The 27,383-nt window shown below is 41.0% G+C and overlaps 1 protein-coding gene across 1 annotated transcript in view; it reads right to left on the reverse strand.

The window, feature by feature from the left end:
- Positions 1-26,564, reverse strand: part of LAMA1 (laminin subunit alpha 1) — a 155,796-nt gene extending 129,232 nt beyond the window's left edge. The window contains 2 exon segments of the mRNA XM_077809059.1: positions 26,316-26,397; positions 26,400-26,564. Of these exon segments, the coding sequence (XP_077665185.1) occupies positions 26,316-26,397; positions 26,400-26,564 (247 nt within the window).
- Between the last annotated feature and the right edge of the window lie 819 nt (positions 26,565-27,383).

Raw genomic sequence — 27,383 nt, forward strand, 5'->3', positions numbered from 1 at the left:
CTTTAATTGTTCTTCCTTGCTCCAATTTCTAACTTACTAAGTTCAAGAGAAGTATTGAACCTATGAGTCTTGATGCTAGATTCCCCCATTGTAGTTAGTAAAATTATATCATTTATGCCCGCAGTGACATAGGTTCCCCAGACCTTTTTTATTGAGTAGTTTCTTATTGAGTAGTTAAGGGCCCAATTTTGTAACATTTATTCATGTGAGTAATCCTGACTCAGAGATGTGAAGCTTTGCAGAACTGCCCCTTGGAATGGTGAAAATCACAGAAATTTGGTAATTGTAACAGCAGATAATTGCAAAAAATAATCCTCTGTACTTTTTCTACAGGAATACAAAGCAAGAGCTTCATGCTATAATGTCTGGTCTACCTTATTCTCCAGTTTGTACAGCCACTGCACAAACATTTGCATCAAAGGTGGCTTTAACCTATTTTCAAACCACAATATTCACACTGTGCTTAAAACAGCAAGTAACCAATTATATTCAACCAGTTTAATAAAAAGTAATAGTCTTGACATGACACAAGTTGACTGCTCTGCTGTAACATTACAGCTAACTGAATCTCCATTAGAGCAACAGAGATAGGGTGACCACACATCCCATTTTGGCCAGGACAGTCCCCTTTTAAGCCCTGTCCCGGAAATCTCAACTTTTTTGGCAAAAATGGGCATTTGTCCCATTTGCTCTTGCCAACTGATCATCAGCCCAGCAGGGCTCAGGCTGTCACCTCAGGTAGCGTGGGGCTCAGGCACCCCCGGTCGGCATGAGGGCAGGGGATCCTTGAGGGGTGTGCTCAGGCCAGCCCCGTGCGGGCAGAGTGTACGCTCGGGCAAGCAGTGATGCCAGGCAGTTCAGGCCAGCCCCACACAGTGTCCCATTTTTACTTTGGGAAATATGGTCACCCTAAACAGAGAGAGCCCCACAGAGGCTCAGATAAGGAGTTGGTTTTAATACATAGTACAGTTTTAAAACTTTATATATAAAATAAAAACCCCAAACCAGACCATGACCATCCCCTGAAGATGGCTACATTGTTCCAGTGTAGTTCTTTCTAATATCATAGAACAGATCTGGCTAGTATAATGTCAGTTGACCAAAGTTAATTGTATGCAGGGTTAGCTTCCATTCAGACCCAGGCAGGATGTTTTTTAGTACATTCTGCAGACAGCTTTATGGTTCTCAGATTTGTAAAAGGTTTTGCAGGTTGCATTGTAATAATTTGATAGGCATTTCAAAGGGAACTGCAGAGAATTCACCACATTAGTTATGCCAAAAACACTTTAATTTGAATTCTGCAATCTGCTAGAATACCAACAAACCTCAGAAGACCTAGGTCTCTCCCTCCCTCTTCCCCAACTCCAATGTAAGTGACAAAAAAGGCTTTTTTGCCAAAAATGTCACACTGTTGCTACCAACAGTTCAGTTCCATCCCTAGCAGCAACAAAGGGAGCTAATGTAGACAAGGCATTGGCAGCTACTGGTGTTGTCTAGACATGCTCTGAACTGGGTTAGACGACATGCTGAATAATGCCACAGTGTTTGGAAATGCATTTGAAAGCAATTGAACGTTGCAACATAACAGAGAAAAAGCGTTATCTCAAATTCAAGCTGAAAATAGAAAGTGAAGTTAGCAACGATGTTGTTTGTTCAAGAATGATCCTAGTCAGCTTTACCATTTCTCCCCCCCGCCCCCCCCCATATATATATGGGTCATGAAGGTTAAGCTTTTTCTCTACATTCAAGGCAACAGTTATGCCTTTCACAACATGCCTTCTTTCAAACTCTCAAACGCCAGCCAACTATTTCAAAGTTAGAATATAACAAAGACTATAGAAAAAAGTAAGTTTGTCCAAAACACTGTGAAATTCTTTTAAACAAGTCAGTGGGCTAAAAAGTGAACTTGACATCACAAATGACAGAAAACTAATGGAAAATAATAAATTATATTAATTAAGCTTTAATTGTTTATTGGTGAAGTTTACTAAAGGAAAACAACCTGTTCTTCCCTGGTGTAAAACGCAAACGTTATTTGAGAGTCTCTTCCCCTACCACATTTCAAAGCAGAAAACAATAGAACATGACCTTATTTTTAAAAGGGGCACTCTACAGCAGGTGGAAAATAGAGTTTTATTCCATTGGGGTCAGACTGTACCCCAAAAATCCATGCACAGGAGGGAACACTTCAGGTGTGACTCCTGCTTAGCTGCCTCTGCCACAATATCCTCCTCACTATAGAACCCCACAGAAGGTGTTGAGATCTGCAAAGGGAGAAACATGGGCACTGGGCTGTCTGGGGGTTGGCAGTGGTGGGCAGCCCCTATCCCCACTCTGGATTTTTTGGGATTCCCCAGGAAAGGTCATATAACCTGAGGCTGTAGTGCCTTCCTTGCTGAGCACCCCTCCACCTCAAAATCCCCTGTGGGGGTGCTCTTTCCTTGCCAGGCAGTAGAGAAGGCTGTCGGGGGTGGGGGGGCAGGAAAGGAAAGTCCTGACACATCGTTGATTCCCCAGGATCTGCGCAGATGCTTGGGGAGACTACAAGTGTGGGAGCAAGGGCAAATCTCATCCTCATGATGGAATGCCCAGGGAAGAATTTCATAGGTAGATCCTTGCATAGAGGTCCTCCTCTTTAGTTCCCTCCCACAGGATTTATTGCAAGAAGGGAAGACCCAACACTTCACAATTAAGGGAAAATAGTCTAATCTATTCTTTTGCCTCTAACTTTCTGTCATTTGTTAGATGAAATGTACTTCGCCTCCCCCCCCCATTGCCTTGTTTCAATTCAAATCAACATTTGAACATGGGACCTCAGCACAAACGTCTACCAGTAGAGGTATAAGGCTTTCTCAGTGCAGTGTGTGCCACAGCTAAGACAGCAGCTTCGGCCCAGGTTTTTAGAAAAATGCCCAAACATTTTTCAGGGATGGAATAAAGAAAGAGGAAAAAGCAGAGTTTTTAAACAATGTATAGCTCTGCCCTGAACAGAGAAAACAAAATGCATCTGTAGCCTCAAGGCTTTTTCCAAATTTCAAAGGCCTGATCAAACAGCAGTGAAAGTATTAAGAGTTTCTCAAAACAAAACAGAAAAAAGGTGGCAAGATTCTTTTATGATGGGAACTGTTAGGCAACTTAAATATTGGAGCTGCTACCAGTGCCAGATCCTTTTATCATCTTAAAGAAGAATTTGCAGATGTGCCTAGTAAGAGATACAATGAACATATTAAAAAGAGAATGGTTGGGCAATAAGGCAGACGTGGGAATGGGGAAGAAAAGATAAATCCGGAGAATGACTCATTCTCTGACGAAATCTTAGCCAAGAAATTGATGATTCTGTTGGTGATGAACAAACATTTCAGATATGTAAATCAATTGTACATATCAAAGTCCAATTTGAAGTCTAGCTTTTAAATGTGAATACAGCTAGGGCTTTTTTAAAATAAATGATATGAATGTACTTAAAATGACAAATTACATTCAAACCCTCTAATAAGACTTTGTGGCCTCCCTAATTGTCTTTCTAGCCAGGATACTCAGATACTCTACAAGATGGTTCAGATACTACACTGATGGATGCCATGCAAAAATTAGATAGGTTTCAGAGTAGCAGCCATGTTAGTCTGTATTCGCAAAAAGAAAAGGAGCACTTGTGGCACCTTAGAGAGTAACAAATTTATTTGAGCATAAGCTTTTGTGAGCTACAGCTTCATGCATCCGATGAAGTGAGCTGTAGCTCACAAAACCTTATGCTCAAATAAATTTGTTAGTCTAAGGTGCCACAAGTACTCCTTTTTTTTTTTTAAATTAGATAGTCAGTGTTCCTCCCTCTAAGTTAGTCATATGGGAATTACTCCAATACCCGCTGAAGTCGAGGGAAAACCTTCATTGCTTATTATCTCAATATCATCCATTTCCCTCTTTCTCCCATCAATCATACTGCATCAATAGCATTGCAGCACATGGGCAAGTTTGTGTGTTAACAAGTAGTTCAGATTCTTTTCTGGACTTGTTCTATCACTGACAACAAACTGCTCCATCTGTAAATCTAATTTTGGAAAAGTCTGTTAGCAAGCCACTAAAATGTGGGGAAGGCATATTTGGTGCTATTTTCTGTAATAAAATCAGTGCATCTAAAACAGCTATATAAGGTACACAGTGAGCAGCATTTAGAAATTATTAATTTAAAAGAAACCCTTTAAATACCTTTTTTGGATGCACAACAATTCAGTAACACATTAAGGGGGAATATGCAAAGGAAGAAACAAGAACAAAAAGTCAGCATTTAAGCAAAATCAGATAATCTGATCGGACGTAAAAGTTAGCTAATTTGCAGGTATAATTTTAACAGCTGCCATGCATTTACAAAGTATCATTTCAGTATTCCTTCCCTCAAACTACTCTTAATTCATTTCTTGTAAGTACTGATTCTTAGACCATGAGCACTGTTCAAGAATCTGCCTGGAAATGGTTTCTCTGGTATTTAAACCAAAGTAGTAATAGTATTTAAACCTAAGTAGAAGAGCCAAAGGTTGACGGACAGGCAACTTGCCAGGGAACAACAAACCTGCTAGACCATGAAATTAGTTTTTGCTTATTTTTCCACATGCTGAGGAGCCTATATCTTCTGATTCTTTTTACAATAGCACTAGCTTTTTCTCCCCCCCCCCCCCATCCCCGAAGTCACCTTAAACTCCAGAACGTCTTTCACTACAAAACTACTAGTAAACGTGATATCTGGCTATTAAAACATTTTACTGAACAGTTTGTCAGTTTCTCCTTACATTCTGGGTGTGAAGGGGTCTTACCTAACAATTCATTCTATATTACCATTGAATTATGAGACTCTGAACAATAGGAAACTTTCTGACCATATTGCCAGACCTGTTTTAGGCCAGCTTTTTAAAACTTGGATGCCATAAACTTAGGCACCTCAATAATTAGGCCTCTAAAAAAGCAGCCTGACTTTCAAAGGTGCTAAGCATTCACATCCCATGCCTATTAGGCACAGAAGTTTGAAAATATTGGAATTAGTTTTTTATGTTAAATATAAATACATTGAAATATTAGAGGTTCACCCACAGAGACTCCCCTATGCTTACTGCTCTGAGGAAGGCATCATTTATCCTACCGCAAACATTGTTTTCTGCTATTGGTCTTCAACCCAAGGGGCAACCGTCTTCTCTGTACCTGAAAATCCTGTCTTGTTGGATCCTATTAAAGAAGTTCTGTATTAAAATCACAAATGAGTTTGATTCCCCATAGTTTAAATTCCAGGGTATTATTAATTAAGAGGTCTCTTGGTTTTTGGTACTGTTTCTCTCCCTCTATGTGTGAAACTTGCAAGCTGCTAATTGTGTTAGTACGTTCTAAGACAGAGTCTGTTCTCAAAGCAATTCACAGAGAGAGAGACTCAAAGCAATACTCTAACAACAGAAACAGCACCCAGAGACTCCCCGCCCTTTTGTTGTATTAACAATTGTGATTAAAATAGAGATAGAGGATGGATGTGGATGGATGCTTGGTGTGGATAATAACTGAATGATCAGGGAGGTGCCAGCCTAAGAATCCAGTGTCCATCTGCTGAAGAAGGCATCAAGTGGAAATAACCAGAGGACCCCCGGAGGGCAGACTGGAATCCACCCAACAGCCTCAAGAATGGGAGAACCAAAGAACAAGATAACATCTAGCAGCACGGAGCCGTCAGAAATGTGCCATCTGCTGATTGATTCAGCAACAGCATGATGAAGCAATTCCCATAGACTGGCATAGGAAGAAATTCCTATAAAAATGGACTCTAAAAAGTGAGAACTTTGGGGTCTGATTCTGCAAACCAACTTCCAGGAGCATCAGATGAGCATCTGACAAGGCCCTGCTCCCTCCTCATGTCCAGGCCACCTGGCCAGTGGCTTGGCATGAGCAACTCTAAGGCTGGTAACTATGAAAACAACCTTGCAGAACGTGTGTGTGTGTGTGTGTGTGTGAATAAATATGAGATTGAATGGAATGTTATAACTATAACTAACTGCTTACTATGATTCTTTCTGTATTCACAGTAAATGTGGTATTTTGCCTTTTTCCCTTTAATAAGATCCTGCTGGCTTTTATTTTATTGGTACAACAGTCTGTGCTTGAACCTGTTTCTACTGAAGTCGATGCAAATCTCCCTCTCTATGCCTGATTCTGCAAACACACAGAAATAAGGACCACAAAGACTTGAAAACAAGAGTTTTGACAAGAATTTTAAAGGTTTAAAGTAGTAGTTTCCAACCTCTCCTGTACCGTTACTCCATATTACCACAGGGTTAAAAAAAAAAAATCGGGATATCTCCTCTCATTTATCCATAAGGAACGGGAAGGTATTTGTAACCCCCAAACCTATTGGCATCTCCCTGGGAGGAGAACTCAGGGCTGACAAAAAGTGATAGTACTTCAGAGGGATCATAAAACATGTAATGTTCTTTATCAGATTCATGTAAACGAGTTATTAAACAGTCATACGTAACAATGTAAATGCATATTTTGTGTATACAATATTTTGAACTTTTCTAATTTCAACTTACTACTTTCGAGAACACGACACTAAATAATCAGTGTAAATTAAATTTCAGTTTTAAAATAAGTGGAAAATCTCATAAGAATCAGTAACTGTTTCAAGTGGTAGTGTCTCTGCATGACGCTATAAAACGATAAATCAACTTGTAGCTCGGTGTATTTTGAAATATGTTCTCTACAGATGTACAAGAAGAATAAAGTTTTCCTTCAAGCAGCAGCAAGTCTGTATAAGCGCTGAGACAGAGGACAAGAGCCTCAGTGGGTATAAATGGGCACAGCTCAGGACCTGGCCCAGAGAACTGTAAAATAAAATAAAATAGTATATGAAATCACTGCATCATTCCCTTATCTTTGATGTCAAAATCTCCCCTCTTAGAAAGAAGCTAATAATTGGGCAAAAAGCAAGAGAGTAGGACACCACAAATCATGCCCGTGAATTGTTTTTCAAAGGTACCAGTTAGCATATATATTACACATAGCCTCCTTCTGTTCTTGGTTGTAGAAAGTAAAATATGTCCTGCCCCTTTTTTGCTCAACTATTTTCTCCTATTTTCTTAAAACAACAGTGACTAGAGAAGAGCAGGAAAATGGCTAAGTTTCCAAAATAAAATGTACATTTACATTTTCGCACTTTACTTTAAAGTAGAATTGTATACTGGTTTAGTTCCTGCTGGAGTTACATAAATTAATTGCACATGCTCTTGTGCATATAGAGAGAGCTCGGCATCTCTGTACATTTAAAAAAATATAGTTACAAGTCACTTTGTGAACATTTTTTGTATAGCGATTTCAAACACTTAACTTCATACATCGAAGGCACCTGTCTTCATGCAGGACAAACTTCCCAGCAAGGATAAATATTAAGCGATTTTGGATTTTAGGGCCAAAAAAATAAAGGGGAAAAAAATCTGGGAAATCTTTCAAATTAAAAAAGCATGGAAGACTGCTCCTCCCTATCCCCCACCAAAGCTCAAATAACTCAGACAGCCACATGGAATTTTAATCAAAGCTCCAAAAGTAGTTTGCCTTTGTCCTGAGAACAAGCATGAGGCACTTCAGACCAAACGATAATTTTTTTAGAAACTTGTGATAGCCTGAAGACAGGGATTTGTCTTTCACTTAAACTACAGCAACACTACTGTGATGCTATCATATTTAAAAAAATTAAAAAAAAAAAAAAAAAGATAAAACACACTTTGGACTGGATCCTGCAAACCCTTAGTCATCCAAGCAGCCTTGCTTACTTCATGTGGGAAATGGACTACTTGCATAAGGAAAGGCCTGAAGAATTGCGTCATTAAGTTTCAGAAGTTTCAGGTAGGCTCATCAAGGACTGAACAGTACCCTTAAGGTTACACATGTTTAATAGGAGGAAAATATCAATTCCTGCTCTATGGTACACTGAATTTCTTCTTTGTTTGGTCATATTCCAAACTGCTTTTCTCTCAGACAGGGGGATTACAGTCCACTACATCATTCTGGGGGTCATCTTTACATCACTGATGAAGCCCTCTAATCCCTTCCCTGTCACTAGATCAACGCTTCCTCCCTACCAAAGTACAGGATATACAACTTTACCCACAAAGATTGTCATCAAATGTCACATGTTGCATCAGTTGCTATGTGTTACTTAGTTACTCCCTTAAAATCAGATACTACTGTGCCACTTCCAGGGACTTGGGGTCTATTCACCCTTTAATCATAATACAGCTTGGCTTAAAGTTCACCATTCATCCACTGACCCAAACCTCTACTTTTAAAAATCAAAAAATTCCTGTTTGAGTGCTGGGTGAGTAGGCTTCTTTTCCACACAGAAAGGCACAATAATAAACACTCTCCATTTAAAGTTTCTCTTTGTGGGGAGAAGGATAGGAGAATGTGATATGTAAAATATTATTCATTGAGATTTCTGTCTTCTGAACTACCAAGTAAACAAGTCCAGCTTTCACCAATAGATTTTGACTGAAAAAAAAGAGAAACTGAAACAAGTCTCGCATAGGAATTGTGGTAGTGGATCACACCTGTAGAACATTGTCATAACCATACAGCTAAGGGTAGCCTAGAATTCCTCCTTACCTATAAGGGGTTAAGAAGCTCAAATAACCTGGTTGGCACCTGACCAAAAGTACCAATGGGGAAAGAAGATACTTTCAAATCTGGGCGGGGGAGGGAGGCTTTGTTTGTGCTCTTTGTTTTTGTGTTCTCTTGGGAAGCAGAGAAGCATCAGGTCAGAAAACTCCTTCTCCAATAAACCGTTCTAAAGTGAGTCTCAATATTGCAAAAAGAGTAAGTAAATAAGGCAGGGTGTGTTAGATTACCTTTTGTTTTCAACTTGTGAATTTTCTCTGTGCTAAGAGGGAGGTTTATCCCTGTTTTCTGTAACTTTAAAGTTTTGCCTAGAGGGGAATCCTCTGTGTTTTGAATCTGATAACCCTGTAAAGTTACCTTCCATCCTGATTTTACAGAGGTGCTTCTTTTATTTTTTTTTCTTTATAATAAAGTTCTGTTTTTTAAGAATCTGGTTTACCTATTTGGCTGGTATATTATTCTCAAGCCTTCTCTGGAAGGGGGTGTAGGGCTTGGGGGGATAATTTGGGGGAATTAGAATTCCAGGTGGTCCTTTCCCTGATTCTTTGTCGAAATCACTTGGTGGTGGCAGCATACCATCCAAGCACAAAGGATTTGTGCCTTGGGGAAGTTTTTAACCTAAGCTCGTAGAAATAAGCTTAGGGGGCTTTCATGCGGATCCCCACATCTGTACCCTAGAGTTCAGAGTGGGGAGGGAACACTGACAAACATCTAATCCAGTGTCTGTTTCTGACAGTGGACAGTTGACTCAGAGAAAAGCCCAAGAAACCCCCCAGCATGTAGATGTAGGGCAATTTGCTCCCATCAAGACCTACTTCTGATCACTAGTGGTTAGAGAATGGCCTGTTGTGCCTCTAGAAAACATCACAGGAAATCTGCACAATACACTGCATAGAATAATCATTTTCTCTCATTACAATTCTGATGCAATATACAGGAGACCAAAGTCATCCCTGGTGTAATCACTCTGAAGTCACCGGGGATTAATTTGACCCAAATGTGCCTTTGGCAGTGACAGACTCATTCAGTAGGCTATTGGCAGGCACACTATAAGCATACTTCAAATAAGACAAACTATGATTAGGCTTGAAAAGATTCAGATTTTGATTTTTATGAATCTTGATAAAAATCATGAGTGTTTATTTCCAAGCACCTACACGTTACTCAGATTTTTGAATTAGTATTTTTTGCATTTTCTGGCTAAGAGATTAACAGTTCTTTGTCAAACTCTAATGGCTCTAAAAATTTACATTCATAACTTTTGATAAAAATATTTCATTTTTTGTCACAAAGCATGATGGAATACTGATATTTTCACTAACCCATTAACAGGCACAGGCTTATTAGATTTCAAGTGATTTTAAAAAATATTTCTTACTCTTTAAATTAAGCACATAAATTGTCCCACTAAAGTCCACAAGCCTACATATGCTTAAATCTAGGTTATGTGCCTAAGTACTTTACTGAATCGTGGACTTAGTGGTTTATATTTATTTATTTATTTAGTGGAGTGGGGGTGGAGGAAGATATGAACAATTATTCAGTAATTACAGATTGGCAAACCCAGAGTAACTCCCCTGAAGTCAACAGAGTTACACTGGTTTAAAAAAAGAAAAGGAGTACTTGTGGCACCTTAGAGACTGGGCTCTTCAATGTTCTTTGAAAAGTATTTTCAGATAGTGGTAATATGATAGGCAGTTTGCAATCAGCATAGGCAAATGAATGGAATCCTAGAATTTTAAACAGCATAGATTTCACAACTCTGATTTAAACCAGGTTTTCTGTATATCCTAACACAACTCAAACAACCTCCATTTTAAACTTCCCTCATCTAGCTCTTCTAATCCTGTTAAGCAGAAACAGCATGATCACTAGAGACATTAGGATACAGTACAATTAAATGTATTACATTTTGTCTTTAAAAGACGAATACTGTGTGTGTGTGTGTGTGCGCTCGTGTGTATACACACACATACAACTCACAGTAAAGAAAAAACTCCACATAGCATTACACTTACAGCTAAAGAATACAATAGAAACAAGTGAGTGACAATAAGAGTTATGAGGAGAACAGGTTAATTTCTAAATGTTACAGTCTGGTACAAGAGATAAACTAGGTGTATCAGCTTCTTATATATTAAAATAAGGAGAGTTAACAAGAGAAAGCCAGATAGCAAAGTATGTTATTTTTCCATGTTTTATATTAGTAAGTTTTTCCATGAACAAAATACTTTACACTTCACACAAACCAATTGCTAACACAAGAATGGTAGAATTTCCACCACTGGGCTGCCATAATGTATATGTCAGTAAAGAAGCACAAATAATGGTCCACTACTGTTGTTTAATGCTCACTAACTACCTCAGGTCAAGTAATTTTTGTCTTGATACACGTACACTAGTGCAAATCTGTAGTAACTCTACTGAAGTCAATGAAAGTACAGTCATATAAAACCAGAAGTGAGCCTAATTCTGTCTTTGTACCAATGTCATTCCATTAAGTAAGTCCTGATTTAATGAGTAAATGTGTAAATGAGTTCATATTCAGGCCCATTGACTAGTACAGAAAAACTTAAAATCAAACAGCTCCATGCCAATTATTCCTGAAAGAGCTGGACTCCTGGGCAATTCCATCACAATGAAAAGGCCAACGGCTGATTTACACACAGGTCTTTTAAAATGTTTATTTGATCTGTTGAATTATGTTTTCAGCTGTGGCACAATCCCCAGAACTCTGCATGGAGGCTTTCATAAATGTAAATAAACTAAAATCTCCAACAGTATAAATCTAAAGGGAACATTAAAACTTTTCATGTTAATTTTATCTGCATTTATGTTCCTTGGGTGAATTCCTGTCCCAGAGAAGTCAATGGGACTTTTTCCATTGATGTCATTAGAGCCAGGATTTTGCCCATTAAGTCAATTACTTGTACAGTCCAACGACAAAATTTGTTAATGATCAAATCTAAAGTATGGAAGCTCTTTTGAATTATGCTGATCTTCTATACTACTCTTCATCTGTCTTTATATTTTTAAAACGTCACACATATTTTCCTAATGTGTCATATTAACAAACTAATATACTTTGGAAAAATTGAAACATTCTTCACCCAAGATTTTCCTTTTTCAGGAAATCTGTATTTTTTTCCATCCAGTGTCTGACTTGTGTTATACAGATCAATCACAATTCAAAAACCAGACCCCTTGAAGTCTTTATGGAATTAACTCTACAGTGAAATTATTCTTAAATGTCTTTTGGCACTGGTGAAATTTCAAGTATAAGTCATTGGGCTGCATCTTCTAAGGTGAGTAATAAAATAGGAACTGTAAGGTCTGATAGGACTTTTTTCTTTTAAGAAAAGGAACAAAAATATGCAATACTTCACACTTTGTGCTTTGCAAACTTCATTATATCTGTTCTCTAGTAGCCACCATTCTGTCAGTTACTGAAGCACTGGATAACAGTAGACTTATTAATATATTGTCTAGACTTCTTCAAACAAAATGAAACTACTGGATGAAACAACTGGTAAGTCTCCAACACTGTATATTTTTAAATGTGTGCTTCTAATTTATGCAGAATATCTCCCAGTTCCTAAAATCACTGTCATTTTCTCAGCATTAGAGAAAAGAAGTAGGATACAGGGAACACCTAATTTCAATATATGAAGACTAAAAGCTCAATTCATTTCTTAATTACTCCAGTTTTACACTGTTGTAAGTGCAATGTAGTTGCACAGGGAGTAAAAGGAGGTTAATGCAGTGGTGAATCGGACCCAAGGGATCTATATATTAGTACAATGTTTGATAAAGGTGCTGATACAGTTAGTACCCTATATAAAATAAAAAATCCACAGGCCACTCAAAGCTTTTAGAGATGAAGACAATTTCATTCAACCTCTGAGAAAAGGCCTTTTCAATTTATTAACTGGATACACTGACCACGGGAGACTCTCTCTTCTCGTCCCCTTTCCTTCCCACCACGCCAGCCTAAATCACTGCAGACTGATAGCAAAGAAAAGCTTAAACAAATACGATAGACACACATTCTCTGCATCCTCTAGAGTCTATCTCCAAGGTCACTTACAGCTAACAGTAAAAACAAAGACAGAATTGAGGGGGAAATAAAGCCTTCATTTCAGGAAGGCAGTTGCTTAACTATGATGACTTCTCATGTGGGAACCAAAAGGTGGGCTGGGTCTCGCAGAACAATGAAAGAGCTCAACAAAATGATATATCTTATATTTGTAAAACTGTCTTCAAACACAAAGCTTTAATTGAATTTACCGGAAAGTGGTCAGGGAATGTCCTTGACAAGGACCTTTACTGTTTAATAAACCATTAAAAAAATCTTAATATGTTAAAGCTCATAAAACCACTGCAGAAACTCAGTTCTACCCACTGTCTGCACAAGAAGAAAGTAGCAGAACCAATATGGAACATGGCTGTTGGGGGAAGCACAGAAGGGGAATAGAAATATCAACTCTGTGGCATGCTCCTTTTTCCTCAACTCAGTAGGTGTCCTCTGTGGGTGTCTTACAGGCTTTTGCCACTCGGCTTAGGCCAGGAGTGAAACTGGGTAAAGACAGAATGACAGACAGACAGCTGCAGCGGCACAGGAGCCAGCAAACAGAGCTGTAAACGGAGGAGTTTGAGAGGGAGTTCTGTTGGAGGAGAAGGTATTTACTAACAGGACTTGGGTGAGAAGATGATGACAAATACAGAGGCAGCAGTGGGAGTGACCCAAGTAGTGGAAGACACAATGAAGATGACTGGATGTAGAAGCTGAGGCATGTACATGATCCTGGAGGGGGTTCCTGAAAAGAGTTCCATCTGCATGAAGTGCCGCCTGATAGAGGTGATGGAAGAAAAGATCCGAAGATTGGAGATGCAGGTGGAGACTCTGGTTGAGTTTAGAAGGGGGTTCGAGCGGATGATGGAGCAAAGACATAAGGAGACTGAAGGGAAAAGCTCAGACTTGCAGATGGAAGCAGAACCGAAGAACTCTGAGGGGAGACTGCTGGGTGAGGAAAGTGGACAGTGGAAGCATGTGACTAAGAGAACCAGGCAGAGGAAAAGACGGGCTAGTGAAGGAGAAACAGAGCTCAGGAACAGGTTTGCGGAGTTGGAAAATGAAGAAGGGGCACAGCAGGTGGTCACTGAAGGTGAGAGGGCAAGGAAGAAGAGAAGAGCAGCTAGTCTTATCGGAACAGGGCAAGAGTCAATGGAGATAACACCAAATATGAGCCCTAGGAGGATACAGGATGGGCTGCAGAGGATTGCAAGGGACAATCGGAATCGAGAGGACTTGCAGCCAGAGGGAACAGGAGATAGACTGGAGAACCGCACCACCACCAGGAAAAGGCATGTCTACGTGACTGGGGACTCCTGAGAGGAATGACAGGCTGAGAGGAACAACAGGCCTGTAACAAGAGCTGATCCAGAGAACAGAAGGGTGTGCTGTCTGCCAGGTGCTAAGATACAAGACGTGGACCTGAGGCTGAAGAGGATCCTAACGGGAGCGGGAAAGAATCCACTGATTGTCCTTCATGTGGGAACAAATGATACGGCTGGATTCTCGCTGGAACGTATCAAGGGAGAATATGCCTGGCTGGGATGTATGGCCACTGGGAAGCATTCATGGACAGAGGACTGTTCTCTTGGGATGGACTTCACCTGAGTAAGGAGGGAAATAGACTTCTAGGATGGCATAACTGATCAAGAGAGCTTTAAACTAGGAATCTGGGGGAGATGGTTGGGAGATGTCCAGGTAATCTCCATGCCGGATTTTAACATTGAGAGGGAAGAAAACAAAGTAAAAAAGGATACAGCCGTGGGTAGCAGAATGGACATAAGGAGGAAGGGCAGTGTACATACCAGTGTAATAGGTGATACTGGCAGTAGAATGTCTGTGCCTAATTGGGTAAAGAATGTGAGTGAGGCCAAACAGCAAAAATTAAGATGTTTGTACACCAATGCGAGGAGCCTAGATAACAAAATGGAGGAACTAGAGCTACTGGTGCAGAAAGTGAAACCAGACATTATAGGGATAACAGAAACATGGTGGAATGGTAGACATGACTGAACTACAGGTATTGAAGAGCATGTGATGTTTAGGAAAGACAGAAATAAAGGCAAAGGTGGTGGAGTAGCATTGTATATCAATGATGAGGTAGACTGTAAAGAAATAAGTGATGGAATGGATAAGACAGAGTCTGTCCGGGCAAAAATCACATTGGGGAAGAAAGCTACTAGAACCTCCCCTGGGATAGTGATTGGGGTGTGCTATAGACCGCCGGGATCCAATCTGGATATGAGACCTCTTTAATGTTTTTAATGAAGTAAATACTAATGGGAATTGTGTGATCATGGGAGACTTTAACTTCTCAGATATAGACTGGAGGGCAAGTGCTAGTAATAATAATAGGATTCAGATTTTCCTGGATGTGATAACTGATGGATTCCTTCACCAAGTAGTTGCTGAATCAACAAGAGGGGATGCCATTTTAGATTTGGTTTTGGTGAGTAGTGAGGACCTCATAGAAGAAATGGCTGTAGGGGACAAGCTTGGTTCGAGCGATCATGAGCTAATTCAGTTCAAACTAAATGGAAGGATAAACAAAAATAGATCTGTGACTAAGGTTTTTGATTTCAAAAGAACTAACATTAATAAATTAAGGAAATTAGTTCAGGAAGTGGATTGGACTGAAGAACTTGCAGATCTAAAGGCGGAGGCCTGGAATTACTTCAAGTCAAAGTTGCAGAAACTATGAGAAGCCTGCATCCCAAGAAAGGGGGAAAAATTCATAGATAGGAGTTGTAGACCAAACTGGATGAGCAAGCATCTCAGAGAGGTGATTAAGAAAAAGCAGAAAGCCTACAACGTGTGGAAGATGGGAGGGATTAGCAAGGAAAGCTACCTTATTGAGGTCAGAACTTGTAGGGATAAAGTGAGAAAGGCCAAAAGCCATGTGGAGTTGGACCTTGCAAAGGGAATTAAAACCAATAGTAAAAGGTTCTATAGCCATATAAATAAGAAGAAAACAAAGAAAGAAGAAGTGGGACCGCTAAACTCTGAGGATGAAGTGGATGTTAAGGATAATCTAGGAACGGTCCAATATTTAAACAAATACTTTGCCTCACTCTTTAATGAGGCTAACGAGGAGCTTAGGGATAATGGTAGGATGACAAATAGGAAGGAGGATATGGAGGTATATATTACCACATCCAAAGTAGAAGCCAAACTTGAACAGCTTAATGGGACTAAATCGGGGGGCCCAGATAATTTTCATCCAAGAATATTAAAGGAATTGGCACATGAAATTGCAAGCCCATTAGCAAAAATTGTTAATGAATCTGTAAACTCAAGGGTTGGACCGAATGACTGCAGAATTGCTAACATAGTTCCTATTTTTAAGAAAGGGAAAAAAAGAGATCCGGGTAACTACAGGCCTGTTAGTTTGACATCTGTAGTATGCAAGATCTTGGAAAAAATGTTGAAGGAGAAAGTAGTTAAGGACATTGAGGTCAATGGTAATTGGGACAAAATATAACATGGCTTTACAAAAGGTAGATCATGTCAAACCAACCTGATCTCCTTCTTTGAGAAGGTAACAGACTTTTTAGACAAAGGAAACGCAATGGATCTAATTTATGTCAATTTCAGTAAGGCATTTGATACGGTTCCACATGGGGAATTAGTAGCTAAACTGGAAAAGATGGGGATCAATATGAAAATTGAAAGGTGGATAAGGAACTGGTTAAAGGGGAGACTACAACAGGTCACACTGAAAGGTGAACTGTCAGGCTGGAAGGAGGTTACTAGTGGAGTTCCTCAGGGATCAGTTTTGGGACCAATCTTTTTATTACTGACCTTGGCACAAAAAGCGGGAATGTGCTAATAAAGTTTGTGGATGACTCAAAGAGGTACTGCCAATACAGAGAAGGACCAGGATATCATACAGGAAGATCTGGATGACCTTGTAAACTGAAGTAATAGTAATAGGATGAAATTTAATAGTGAAAAGTGCAAGGTCATGCATTTAGGGATTAATAACAAGAATTTTTGTTATAAACTGAGGACGCATCACTTGGAAGTAACAGAGAAGGAGAAGGATCTCGCAGTATTGGTTGATCACAGGATGACTATGAGCCGCCAATGTGATATGGCAGTGAAAAGAGCTAATGCGGTCTTGAGATGCATCAGGCGAGGTATTTCCAGTAGGGATAAGGAGGCGTTAGTACCATTATACAAGGCACTGGTGAGATCTCATCTGGAATATTATGTGCAGTTCTGGTCTCCCATATTTAAGAAAGATGAATTCAGACTGGAACAGGTTCAGAGAAGGGCTACTAGGATGATCCAAGGAATCAAAACCTGTCTTATGAAAGGAGACTCAAAGAGCTTGGCTTGTTTAGCCTAACCAGAAGGCGGCTATGGGGAGATATGATTGCACTCTATAAATATATCAGAGGGATAAATACCACAGAGGGAGAAGAATTATTTAAGCTCAGTACCAATGTGAACACAAGAACAAATGGATATAACCTGGCCATCAGGAAGTTTAGACTTGAAATTAGATGAAGGTTTCTAACCATCAGAGGAGTGAAGTCCTTCCAAGTGAAGCAGTGGGGGCAAAAGACATATCTGGCTTCAAGACTAAGCTTGATAAATTTTATGGAAGGGATGATATGATGGGAGAGCCTAATTTTGGCAATTAATTGATCTTCAACTATTAGCAGTAGATATGCCCAATGGCCTGTGATGGAATGTTAAATGGGTTGGGATCTGAGTTACTACAGACAATTCTTTCCTGGGTGTCTGCTGGTGAGTCTTGCCCACATGCTCAGGGTTTAGCTGATCGCCATATTGGGGTCGGGAAGGAATTTTCCTCCAGGACAGATCGGCAGAGGAAGGGGTTTTTTGCCTTCCTCTGCAGCGTGGGGCACAGGTCACTTGCTGGAGGATTCTCTGAACCGTGAAGTCTTTAAACCACAATTTGAGGACTTCAATAGCTCAGACATAGGTTCGAGTTTTGTTACAGGAGTGGGTAGGTGAGATTCTGTGGCCTGCGTTGTGCAGGAGGTCAGACTAGACGATCATAATGGTCCCTTCTGACCTTAAAGTCTGAGTCTAAGAAGAAAGTAGCAGAACCAATACGGAACATGGCTGTTGGGAGAAGCATAGAAGGGAAATAGAAATATCAACTCTGTGGCATGCTCCTTTTTCCTCAACTCAGTAGGTGTCCTCTGTGGATGTCTTATAGGCTTTTGCCACTCTTGGAAGGCTTAGGCCAGGAGTGAAAGTGGGTAAAGACAGAATGAGTCAGTGTGCATGCACTTATAGAAAAGTCTCATCGAATCAAGCAGAGATTAAACCAGCAGGGTTTTACAGGAAATACTATAAAAACCAGATCATCTTCTCCTTTGATAAAAACCATGACTCAGAGAGACCTACCCACATTGTCCTGTCAGGGGCAAACAGGAAAAAAATTATAGGGGTCTGCCCACACACTGGGGGCTCCTCATGGGAAAAACAAAATCTTATAGAGGGATTGGCCCCTACATTTTCTGCATCTACCCATTTGCAAAGGGGGGGTTGAAGGCTTATGTTTTGATGGTATTATATCAACATAGCTATGCTCCTACATGGCTTCTGGTTTTCATGTAAAATTTTAAGTGTAATCAATTTAACTATAAAATAAATCTATTTCCTAATTCTAATTTCCTAAATCTAATTCCTGTAATATTTTACATTCATACTTATTTTTAATGCCTGACAATAATGTATCATGAACTTTGATTTAAGTGGAAATATGCCATTTTTTTCTCAACAGAGCAACATTATTGCAAAAGCATACAAATACAACATTTAATTAAAAAGAAATAGTAGAAGTAATTACTGTAGCAGGAGCATTAGTCATTATACACTAAGACAGATCTGCCTGCTCTTTATAATATGAACTAGTACCCCATAAATAGTCCCACTGAAAAGAACTGGAAATTAAAAGACCAAAATTCAGTGCCCATTCTATGGTACCTGCATGTATCAGCATTCTAGGGCAGCTCACAAAAGTAGAGAATTGCTTACTGATGTAATTTTATTAAGATGATGTTGAAGTAAAAAGAAAACGGTACAGAGTTTAAGCATAGAAGTTTCTGGTTATGAGGGATCAAGGGGTGCGAAATTCGGTTTAGGAACGGGTGGCGTAAGGAATACATAATCTGCAATCTCCCCAATTGGGGGTAAAAGTTTAACGGGTCAAAGTACAGACATTGAGATATAGGGGTATGTTGTTCATATAATGGCTATTTTCAAGTGTGGAGTATAATGAGTGGATACGATGATGAGGATGGATTTACCCTCATTTGGTGGGATTTAACGTTCAGTGAGTTTATGGTTCCAGTTCATATGGTCCAATGGAAAAAGTCTCTCAGTCCCTTTCCCATAGTTGGTGCACGATATCATACCAGCTCACACCTCCTGGTACTGTCGGTCGCCGGGAAGGTGTTCAATGTAGATGTCCCTGGACCATCAGATGGTGTCCGAGACCCTGAGGCGCCGCATGAGCCGCTAAAGTAAGATGTAAGGTGATCACTAATGGACCTCAAACACACACAGTTTGAGAGTATTCACGCAACTGTGCTACAGGTTACTATAAACTAATGAAAAATCTTCTAAATCAAAGAAGAACTAGGCTCTCTCATTTTGCAGAGCTTCTCTCTAACATAGATAGTATACGTAATGACAGGTTTCAGAGTAGCAGCCATGTTAGTCTGTATTCACAGAAAGAAAAGGAGTACTTGTGGCACCTTAGAGACTAATACATTTATTTGAGCATAAGCTTTCGTGAGCTACAGCCCACTTCATCGGATGCATTCCGATGAAGTGAGCTGTAGCTCACGAAAGCTTATGCTCAAATAAATTTGTTAGTCTCTAAGGTGCCACAAGTACTCCTTTTCTTTCTATAGATACTATAGTTCTTTGTCCCATCAGGAAGGCCATCTCAGCATGGAATGACTCAGCCTTTTATCCCTTTATAAACAAAGACATAGAAAAAAGGAGACAGGCTCTGTCTAAAGATCCTTGGTTTGTGTGAAAGTGCTGTAAATACCAACAACTAATCAAGATATGCTGATAATTTACAGGAGATACACTTTTCAGCCTTTAGGGCATGAAAAAAAATATTTATGGCAGATAAGTGGGTTTTTATCTTAATCTTCAGCCTACTTAGAATGCATTCACAAGATTTTTCTCCTTCACATACCTTTGTACTCTGTGGGTAGAACAAAGACCATGTTGCTCTTTAGCTTTGGCTTTCTTTTAAAATAAAATAGAAGGAAAATGTAAAAGAAATAATATGAGCAAAATTTGACATTTAAGGATACACTGATTAGGGCTCGCATTTAATGTTCTATTTTAGAAAGTTTCTCATCCAGGAGTGTATCTTGTTCTATTTCAGTCACCGTGGATAGCTGATGTATCTCCTGATTCTTTTCCCCCCTAAACTGAACATCTGAGTGATAAAAATTGGCAGTTAATTGAGATTTACAAACCAGTGCTCTTTTTCATCCCAAAATATTAGAATGCTGCTTAATATCAGTCTATGGGCCATATATTTTTATTGCACACATGGAGGCAACATTCCTAAGGGATGTACAGTACAGTGAAGCAGCACTACATCAGACTACCTGATAGGTAGGCAGATTAAAGTGGGACTTGTGTAGTATGCACGACTAAAAAGCTCACTATACAAAGGCCTTACCTGCCCATTTTCTGTAAAAGAAAGTGCACAGCCCTTAACACCAGAACTTGAGGTTGCTGTTGTGGCCCTCTTTCTCACAGATGCACGCACACACACACACACACACACACAGTGGTAGAGGGTCCCGGTTTGTACTTGACGCTCCGAGACCAGTGATAATGAGGGGCACTGAGCATTGTAGACTGCTGTACATCAGATACTTCTGCCCAACTGTTTTTTATTGTAAGAAGATACATGGGTTTTCAGTCTTATCATGGAACATCGATTAACTCAAATAAATTGCTTAGTCTCTAAGGTGCCACAAGTACTCCTTTTCTTTTTGCGAATACAGAACTAACACGGCTGCTACTCTGAAACCTGTCATTCTGTCCCTGACTTATCGCACCTTTTTAGCTCATCATTTCACTGTTCTTAACTGCAGTTTGCTTGCACTACTGCCTTTCTGAGATTCCCATATAGATTGAAACAGAGCACTCAGTTTCTTTTCCAGATGTCAAGGGATTTACAGCTTCTTTTAATATTATCTTAACAGGATTTTTAAAAGTATATGATATTTATATGGATAAAAGCATATCCAGAATTCCCATATCTAGAGTTACAATAATAAATGTTAAAAAATAAACAAGAGCATTGGAAGAGATATAATTTCTCCTGTTGGAGAGCATAAGCCAACTACTGGCATTCAGAAAGAAACTTTCCCTAGGAGTCCATCATCACATAACACAAGGTTTCTTATACCTGCTTGTGAAACATCTGGTACTTACCACTGCTGGAAACAAAATACGAGATTAGAAGGATTACTAGTTTGAGCCAGTATAGCAATTCCTAAATTCTTATGACATGCTTTTTCATTCTGCACCATGCAATATTTAGGGACATATTGTCCAGCACATCTTGAAAGTTCAAATTGACTTTTTTGAAAGTGTTACAAAAGTTGGTTTCAATTAATTCCAAATTAAAACATAGAATTCACAATTTTGTGAAGGTCTGAAAGTGACCCTGTCATCAGATAAAACATGCATTTGAGTAGCATGTGGTTATGCACAAGGAAGAGTATGTGCCTATACGTGTGTGCTAGATAGCATACAGAGACTTCCCTCATTTGGCACAGATGATTGTGAATGGAGAAAAGGCCTAAATTACTGATTCCAAATTCCCAGGTCCATGGACAGCAAGGTTACTGCAACACACTCTGACTCATAAAAATGAGTTGAGGTATGACCCACTGACATGCAGCTGAATAAAGCTGCTATCTACAATGTAATCACTTTGGAAGTCACCACTGCTACCTGCCTATAAAAAAGCTGCTTTCTTTATTGAGAGATTGGGTGTTGAATCTACAGAAGTAACACTACAACAGTTTGACAAGTAGTGGGAAATCCAATTCAATAAAAAGAATTAGGTCCATTAATTACCTAATCAATGTTTGTATGCAGTGTTGTTGTAGCAATGTTGATCCCAGGATATTAGAGAGACAAGGTGGGTGAGGTAACATACTATATTGGACCAACTTCTGTTGGTAAGAGCTTGAAACCTTATCTCTCTCACCAACAGCAGCTGGTCTAATAAAAGATATTACCTCACCCACCTTGTCTCTATAATCAGTGTTTGCCATTCAATAACCAAGAGGAAAAATTAGGATAGATATGCTATCAAAATACCTAATAAATTTAATGTGTATGTAAAATATCCATCTTATATGGAAGAAACCTTTCAAATTTACACATAACAGTGTTTAGATTACTGATTGAAAGACTATACCACAGAATTTTCTTTACCATGCTGTGTTTCTTTTTTACACAGGAAACAATAGAATCTTCTGACAAACCAACACAACTATTGTATTCTATAGTTTCCTGATTTGCTGTCAGGAAATATGCAGACATGTACTGAAAAGCAGGAAATGCTGAAGAGATAATTTTATCAAGGGTATTTTCATGGGCATTCTAAGCTAATTTTTGTTTTGTGATCTCAGCACCAACTGTGGTCTAGTCTTTCAAACCTTTCCAGCAGTGCAACAAACCAGGTTTTAAGATTCCCTTGATATTAAAAAGTATAGATATTCTGAACTTCAGCTGTTTTTACTTTCTCCAAAAGTAATACAATCATTTGTATTGCCATAACATTCCTTGCATTTTTTTGGATTAGTATCATGAGATAAATAATGGAATGTTAAACTTTTGTAAGACCATTATCCACCAGATGGGTTCTGATATTCACCACTTTAATGGTATCATCCACATCAACATGCAAAGAAATCTGTAAGCTAATGGAAAGAATGATTTTCTGACCCAATCTTTGAAAAAGAAACACAGAAACAACCAAGCGAAAGAAAGAAGAGTACAGTAACCACTAAATAAAACTGACAAGATGAGGTTTAGCTACAATCAAATTTGATGGAATGTGTAATCTCCAACATAAAGTCAAGATACATTTAATCAGCAAGTCTTCAGATTACTGTGTAAAACATTATTTGAAATATTAATAATATACCCGTTGCATTAATTTACAGAAGTTTTTGCAATCTGACCCTTGAGAATTTGTGTGTGTGAAACTTAGGGTTTCCACGTTCACAGTTACTTGCCCTCTTGTAAAAGTGTAATATTTTTATTACTGTTTATGCTGTTAAAACTATATGCTAATATACTTTAAATGGCAGTTAATACTGAAAGACTTTGACATTTTAAATGTCCTCATGAATTGCACTTATATATTCTACCTAAATGTCCATAACATAGCTATAGATTTTGCCTTGCCTTGTACTGGTTTGTTTGTTTTTAAATAGACTGGTCATCTAAAGAAGTACAGGTAAATTTACTCAATGCTCTCACATATACATGGATTCAGAATTTGACAACATCTATTTGGGCTCAATCCTGCATGCCTTACTCAGGCAATAGAAGTTTTGAATGTACAATCATGGTAATAAACACATCTGCAATGTGTAAACTTCCAGATGCCAACATATGTCTATCTTGAATGCCATACTTCAGCTTACTGATTTCATTTAGGAAAATTAAGTCCTACATATATCCAGCATGTAGCCAGCATTTCTAATTAATTTCTTCAGTAGAGACTTAATTATGACCACTAAAATCAATCAGAGTTTTGCCGCTCACTTCACTGGGAGCTGGATCAAGCCCCAGATGAGAGTTTCTGGTCCATAACTAACACCATTTCAAAACAGTCCCCAGAACTCGAGAAATAATAGTGGCTCTGTAACTTTCTCTCTAACTTTCTAAAGGGGAAAAAAATCTTCACTGGTGAGCTTAGACCTAAAGAAAGAGTATGAGAAAGTTATTAGAAAAACAAAGACTTCTAACAGATAACTCCAGTAAGCTTAAGAGTATAATGCTGAATAATTACTCCAATTTACATGTGTAAAAGACTTCAGTCCTCATTCTTCATATAGCAATTGTCTAGTTTATGTAAATAAACCCTGCTCCCATGGACTACCAAAGCATTTAACATTAGTCACTAGGGAACAATGGCCCTTTCCACCATGAATTTGTAGGATCCCTGCCAGCAAAACCAGTGCAGTTCTGATGTGTAAAGGGATGGTGGGTGTGGGGGTTAAAACTAATACAGATCATGGAGAGGGATCCATGTTCTCCCAGCTCAACAAAAGGCAAAATGAGTTTGGGGTAGGCCAAAGGCTGGGCTGAGGTGAGGGCATGATAAGAGAATCAGGAATAGGAAGATCCTTTGGTCACTTTCCTCAATGAGGGGACACGGTAGAGATGCAGAGACTATTCCAGCTAAGTTTTCTCCTATTAAGGTCCCCAGTGTCTAATCAAGAGATGGAAACTGGGACTGGGGACTAGATTGATCTCCAGATGTTAAAAAAAAGTCTTTAATATTGATCTAAAGCAGCATGCATCCTTCATAAAGGCAGTGATTCCAACCACTAACAGGGAAGGGCAAAGCAAGCAAATAGTCTAGAGCCCTGCAACCTCCTGGCTGGGGCAGGCAGTTGCACTTGGGGAATTGGCCCCCTGGGCTGGGCAAAGCAGTAAGCAGGCTGCAACTCTTGGGAAGGGCAAAGCAAGCAAACAGTCTATAGGTCTTACTTCCCTCTGGGATGGGACCTAGACCAGGCAGCAGCCTCTGGGCATGACCTACCAAGCAACACTTCAAAAGTAACAGAAGGAGATGCCACAAGCAACCAAACCTACTACAACTCTGGGCAGAGTTATTCACTATTAAAATGCTTTTTAAAGAATCCTTGCAAAAACCATTTTTGAAATTGACCAGCACTAGCTTATTTCACTGCCAGCTAATATTTGACCTCCCCTTATGCGCTCAGCTCCACTTACACATGGAGTTAGCTACTTCTGATTTACACCAGGAAAAGTGAGGAAATGTTTGTGCCGGACCCTCTTCCTCCAACTAAGAGTACCTGGGGGCAGGGACCGCGTCTTATCTGACAAACATCGACTGCAGTGATGCTCAAGGGGGGAGGGGGATTATAGGAGTGACAAATATTACGCCTAAAATTATAAGGAATTCAGACCCCGGGGGAGTAAAGCACTGTGGTTAATCTCTGCACCCACCCAGTCAACAGCAGCGGCACATAAGTATTTGTGTCCTCATCTAAAGGGTGTGTAGTTTCCCAGATACCACGATAGGCTCCTTATAAAGGTAATGATAAATTAATAATCGCAAAGCCACCCTGGTATACCGGCTTGGTCCCCTAAACGCTTCCCCTCGGCAACAGCAATGCCTAGCCGAGCCTCTGACTTTGCTAAAGGCCATCCTTTCCAGGGGACACGGGCTGATTCACTGGCAGCCCAGAGCCGGCTGCCCTGTCCCCTTTCCAGCCGGCGGAGCGGGAGGAGGGGAAAAGGCGGGCCCCAGGGGCTGGGGGAGGAAGACGGGCTAGGCAGGCTCACAATAGCCCCCGCAGCCCCAAGCAGCCGAGTGGCGAGTGGGGGGCAGGGAGAGAGAGGAGCCTGGTTCTGGCTGGCTGCCTCTCCTAGGAGACAATGCAAAGCGGGCTTTGCGGAGAGAGTGTCCGCCCCATTCATTCCCAGCGCCCAGCCCGCGTGTCACTGCTCCGAGGGGGATGGGGCAGCAGCCGGGCTTTCCAACAGAAGTTTAAAAAGTGCTCCAGGAACCCGCGATGGCCCGTCCCGAGAGGGGGCGAGTCGCCCCGGCTGCGGGGGAGGGAGGGAGGGAGGGCGCCTTGCCCTCGGATCGCGCCTCACTTCAAAGAGCCCCTTGGTGCTGCAAAGCCGCGGGGCGGCCCCTTTGCCACGGCAGCAGCGAAGCCGGGCAGCCCCCACCCCCAGTGCCAGCAGATGAGGAGATAAAAGAGCTACCGGGGCGGGGGTTGTGATTTACAGAGGCTGGGGAGAGATGGGGCGATGGGGAAAAAGGGCGAAGAGGACAAAGCTCACGGGAATGGGGAGGGAGAGAGATCAAGGACTGAAGGAGAAAACAAGAGACACTGAACCATGCTCTTCTTCAGGCCCCTCATTTCGGGTCTGTCGGACTCTAGGCGAGGCCAAACACCGTGTGCTCCGAAGTGCGAGTCTGATACATTTCACGATGCGGGTGTAGACAAGGGCAAGTTGCATTTTAGTCCGGAGCCGATCACGCTAAACCCTGGCGGGGAGCCTTATTGCTCCGTCCCCAACCGAGGCCAACCCTCCTAGGGGCCGGGGTAGCTTCCGATTTTCGGGATATTGGAAGCAGAGCTGCAGAACAGTATTCAAGAAAGCAATTCCGAGCCCGTCCCGCCCCCCGTCCCCCAGAAAGCCAGCGGCGCAGCCACCGCGGAAGCGTGGCCCGGCCAAAGCCACCGCAAACAGCCCCCGCGTGCAACAAGTTCCCTTCAGCGGCTTCCGCCAAGCGCCCCCCGGTCTGCGCTCTGATCTCCCAGGCTGGGGGTTGCCGGGCTCTCACCTCGAAGCTGGCACTCCCCTGCCGCCCACAGCAGAGACGCCAGCAGCAGCCATCGGCAGGAGCAGCAGCAGGGCATCTCCCCCCCCGGCTCATGCAGCAGCGGCGGTACCTCAGGCGGCTGTGTTTGCCCTGGGGAGCAAATGCTTCTTTTACGCTTTTCCCTCCCGCTCCAGGAAAGCCCACCTCTCCCCTTCCCTTGTCACCCTTTCTTATCTCCCCCCCACGCTGCACAGCGAGTGAGCCTTCCATAGCCAGGCGCGGAGAGAGGGCGTGGCACAAACCTCTCCGAGAGGGGAGGCTACTGGAGAGCCCTGGGCTTCAAGGGAGGGAGCGGGCCAGTGCTGGTGGCTGTAAAAGGGGCACGTTCCTTGCACCCAAACTCCAAAGCCTCGCCGGCGTGAAGCTCCGATCGAGTGTTGCTTGGGAATTGATTCTCCGAGCTAATACTGCGTCTGGAACCCCCCTCTCTTTGGTTTGCTCCACCAGTAGCTGTGGTAGCAAGAGACGCTGAGTTGGGGGGCGGGGTGTAAGTTCCATGTGCGGAAAGGTTGCCGAGCTCCTGAGAGGGTGAAATAGTGTAGCGCTAGGCAGGGCTCAATGGGGCGCCTTATGGTCTCCGACGCCATCCGATGGTCCAGGGACATCTACATCGAACACATCCCCGGCCACCGACAGTACCAGGAGGTGTGAGCCGGTTGGACACCATGCATCGACTACGAGAAAGGGACAGAGAGACCTTTTCCATTGGACCATATGAACTGGAACCATAAACTCACTGAACATTAAATCCCACCAAATGAGGGTAAATCCATCCTCATCATCCTACCCACTGGTTATACTCCACACCTGAACATAGCCATTATATGAACAACATACCCCCATATCTCAATGTCTGTACTTTGACCCATTAACCTTTTACCCTCAATCGGGGAGATTGCAGATTATGTATTCCTTACGCCACCTGTTCCTAAACCAAACTTCACACCCCTTGATAATCTGTACCTTATTCCCTGATAACCAGAAGCATCTATGCTTAAACTCTGTACCGTTTTCTTTTTACTTCAACAT

This window comes from Eretmochelys imbricata, chromosome 2, assembly GCF_965152235.1.
Source record: "Eretmochelys imbricata isolate rEreImb1 chromosome 2, rEreImb1.hap1, whole genome shotgun sequence".
NCBI classification, from domain to species: Eukaryota; Metazoa; Chordata; order Testudines; family Cheloniidae; genus Eretmochelys; species Eretmochelys imbricata.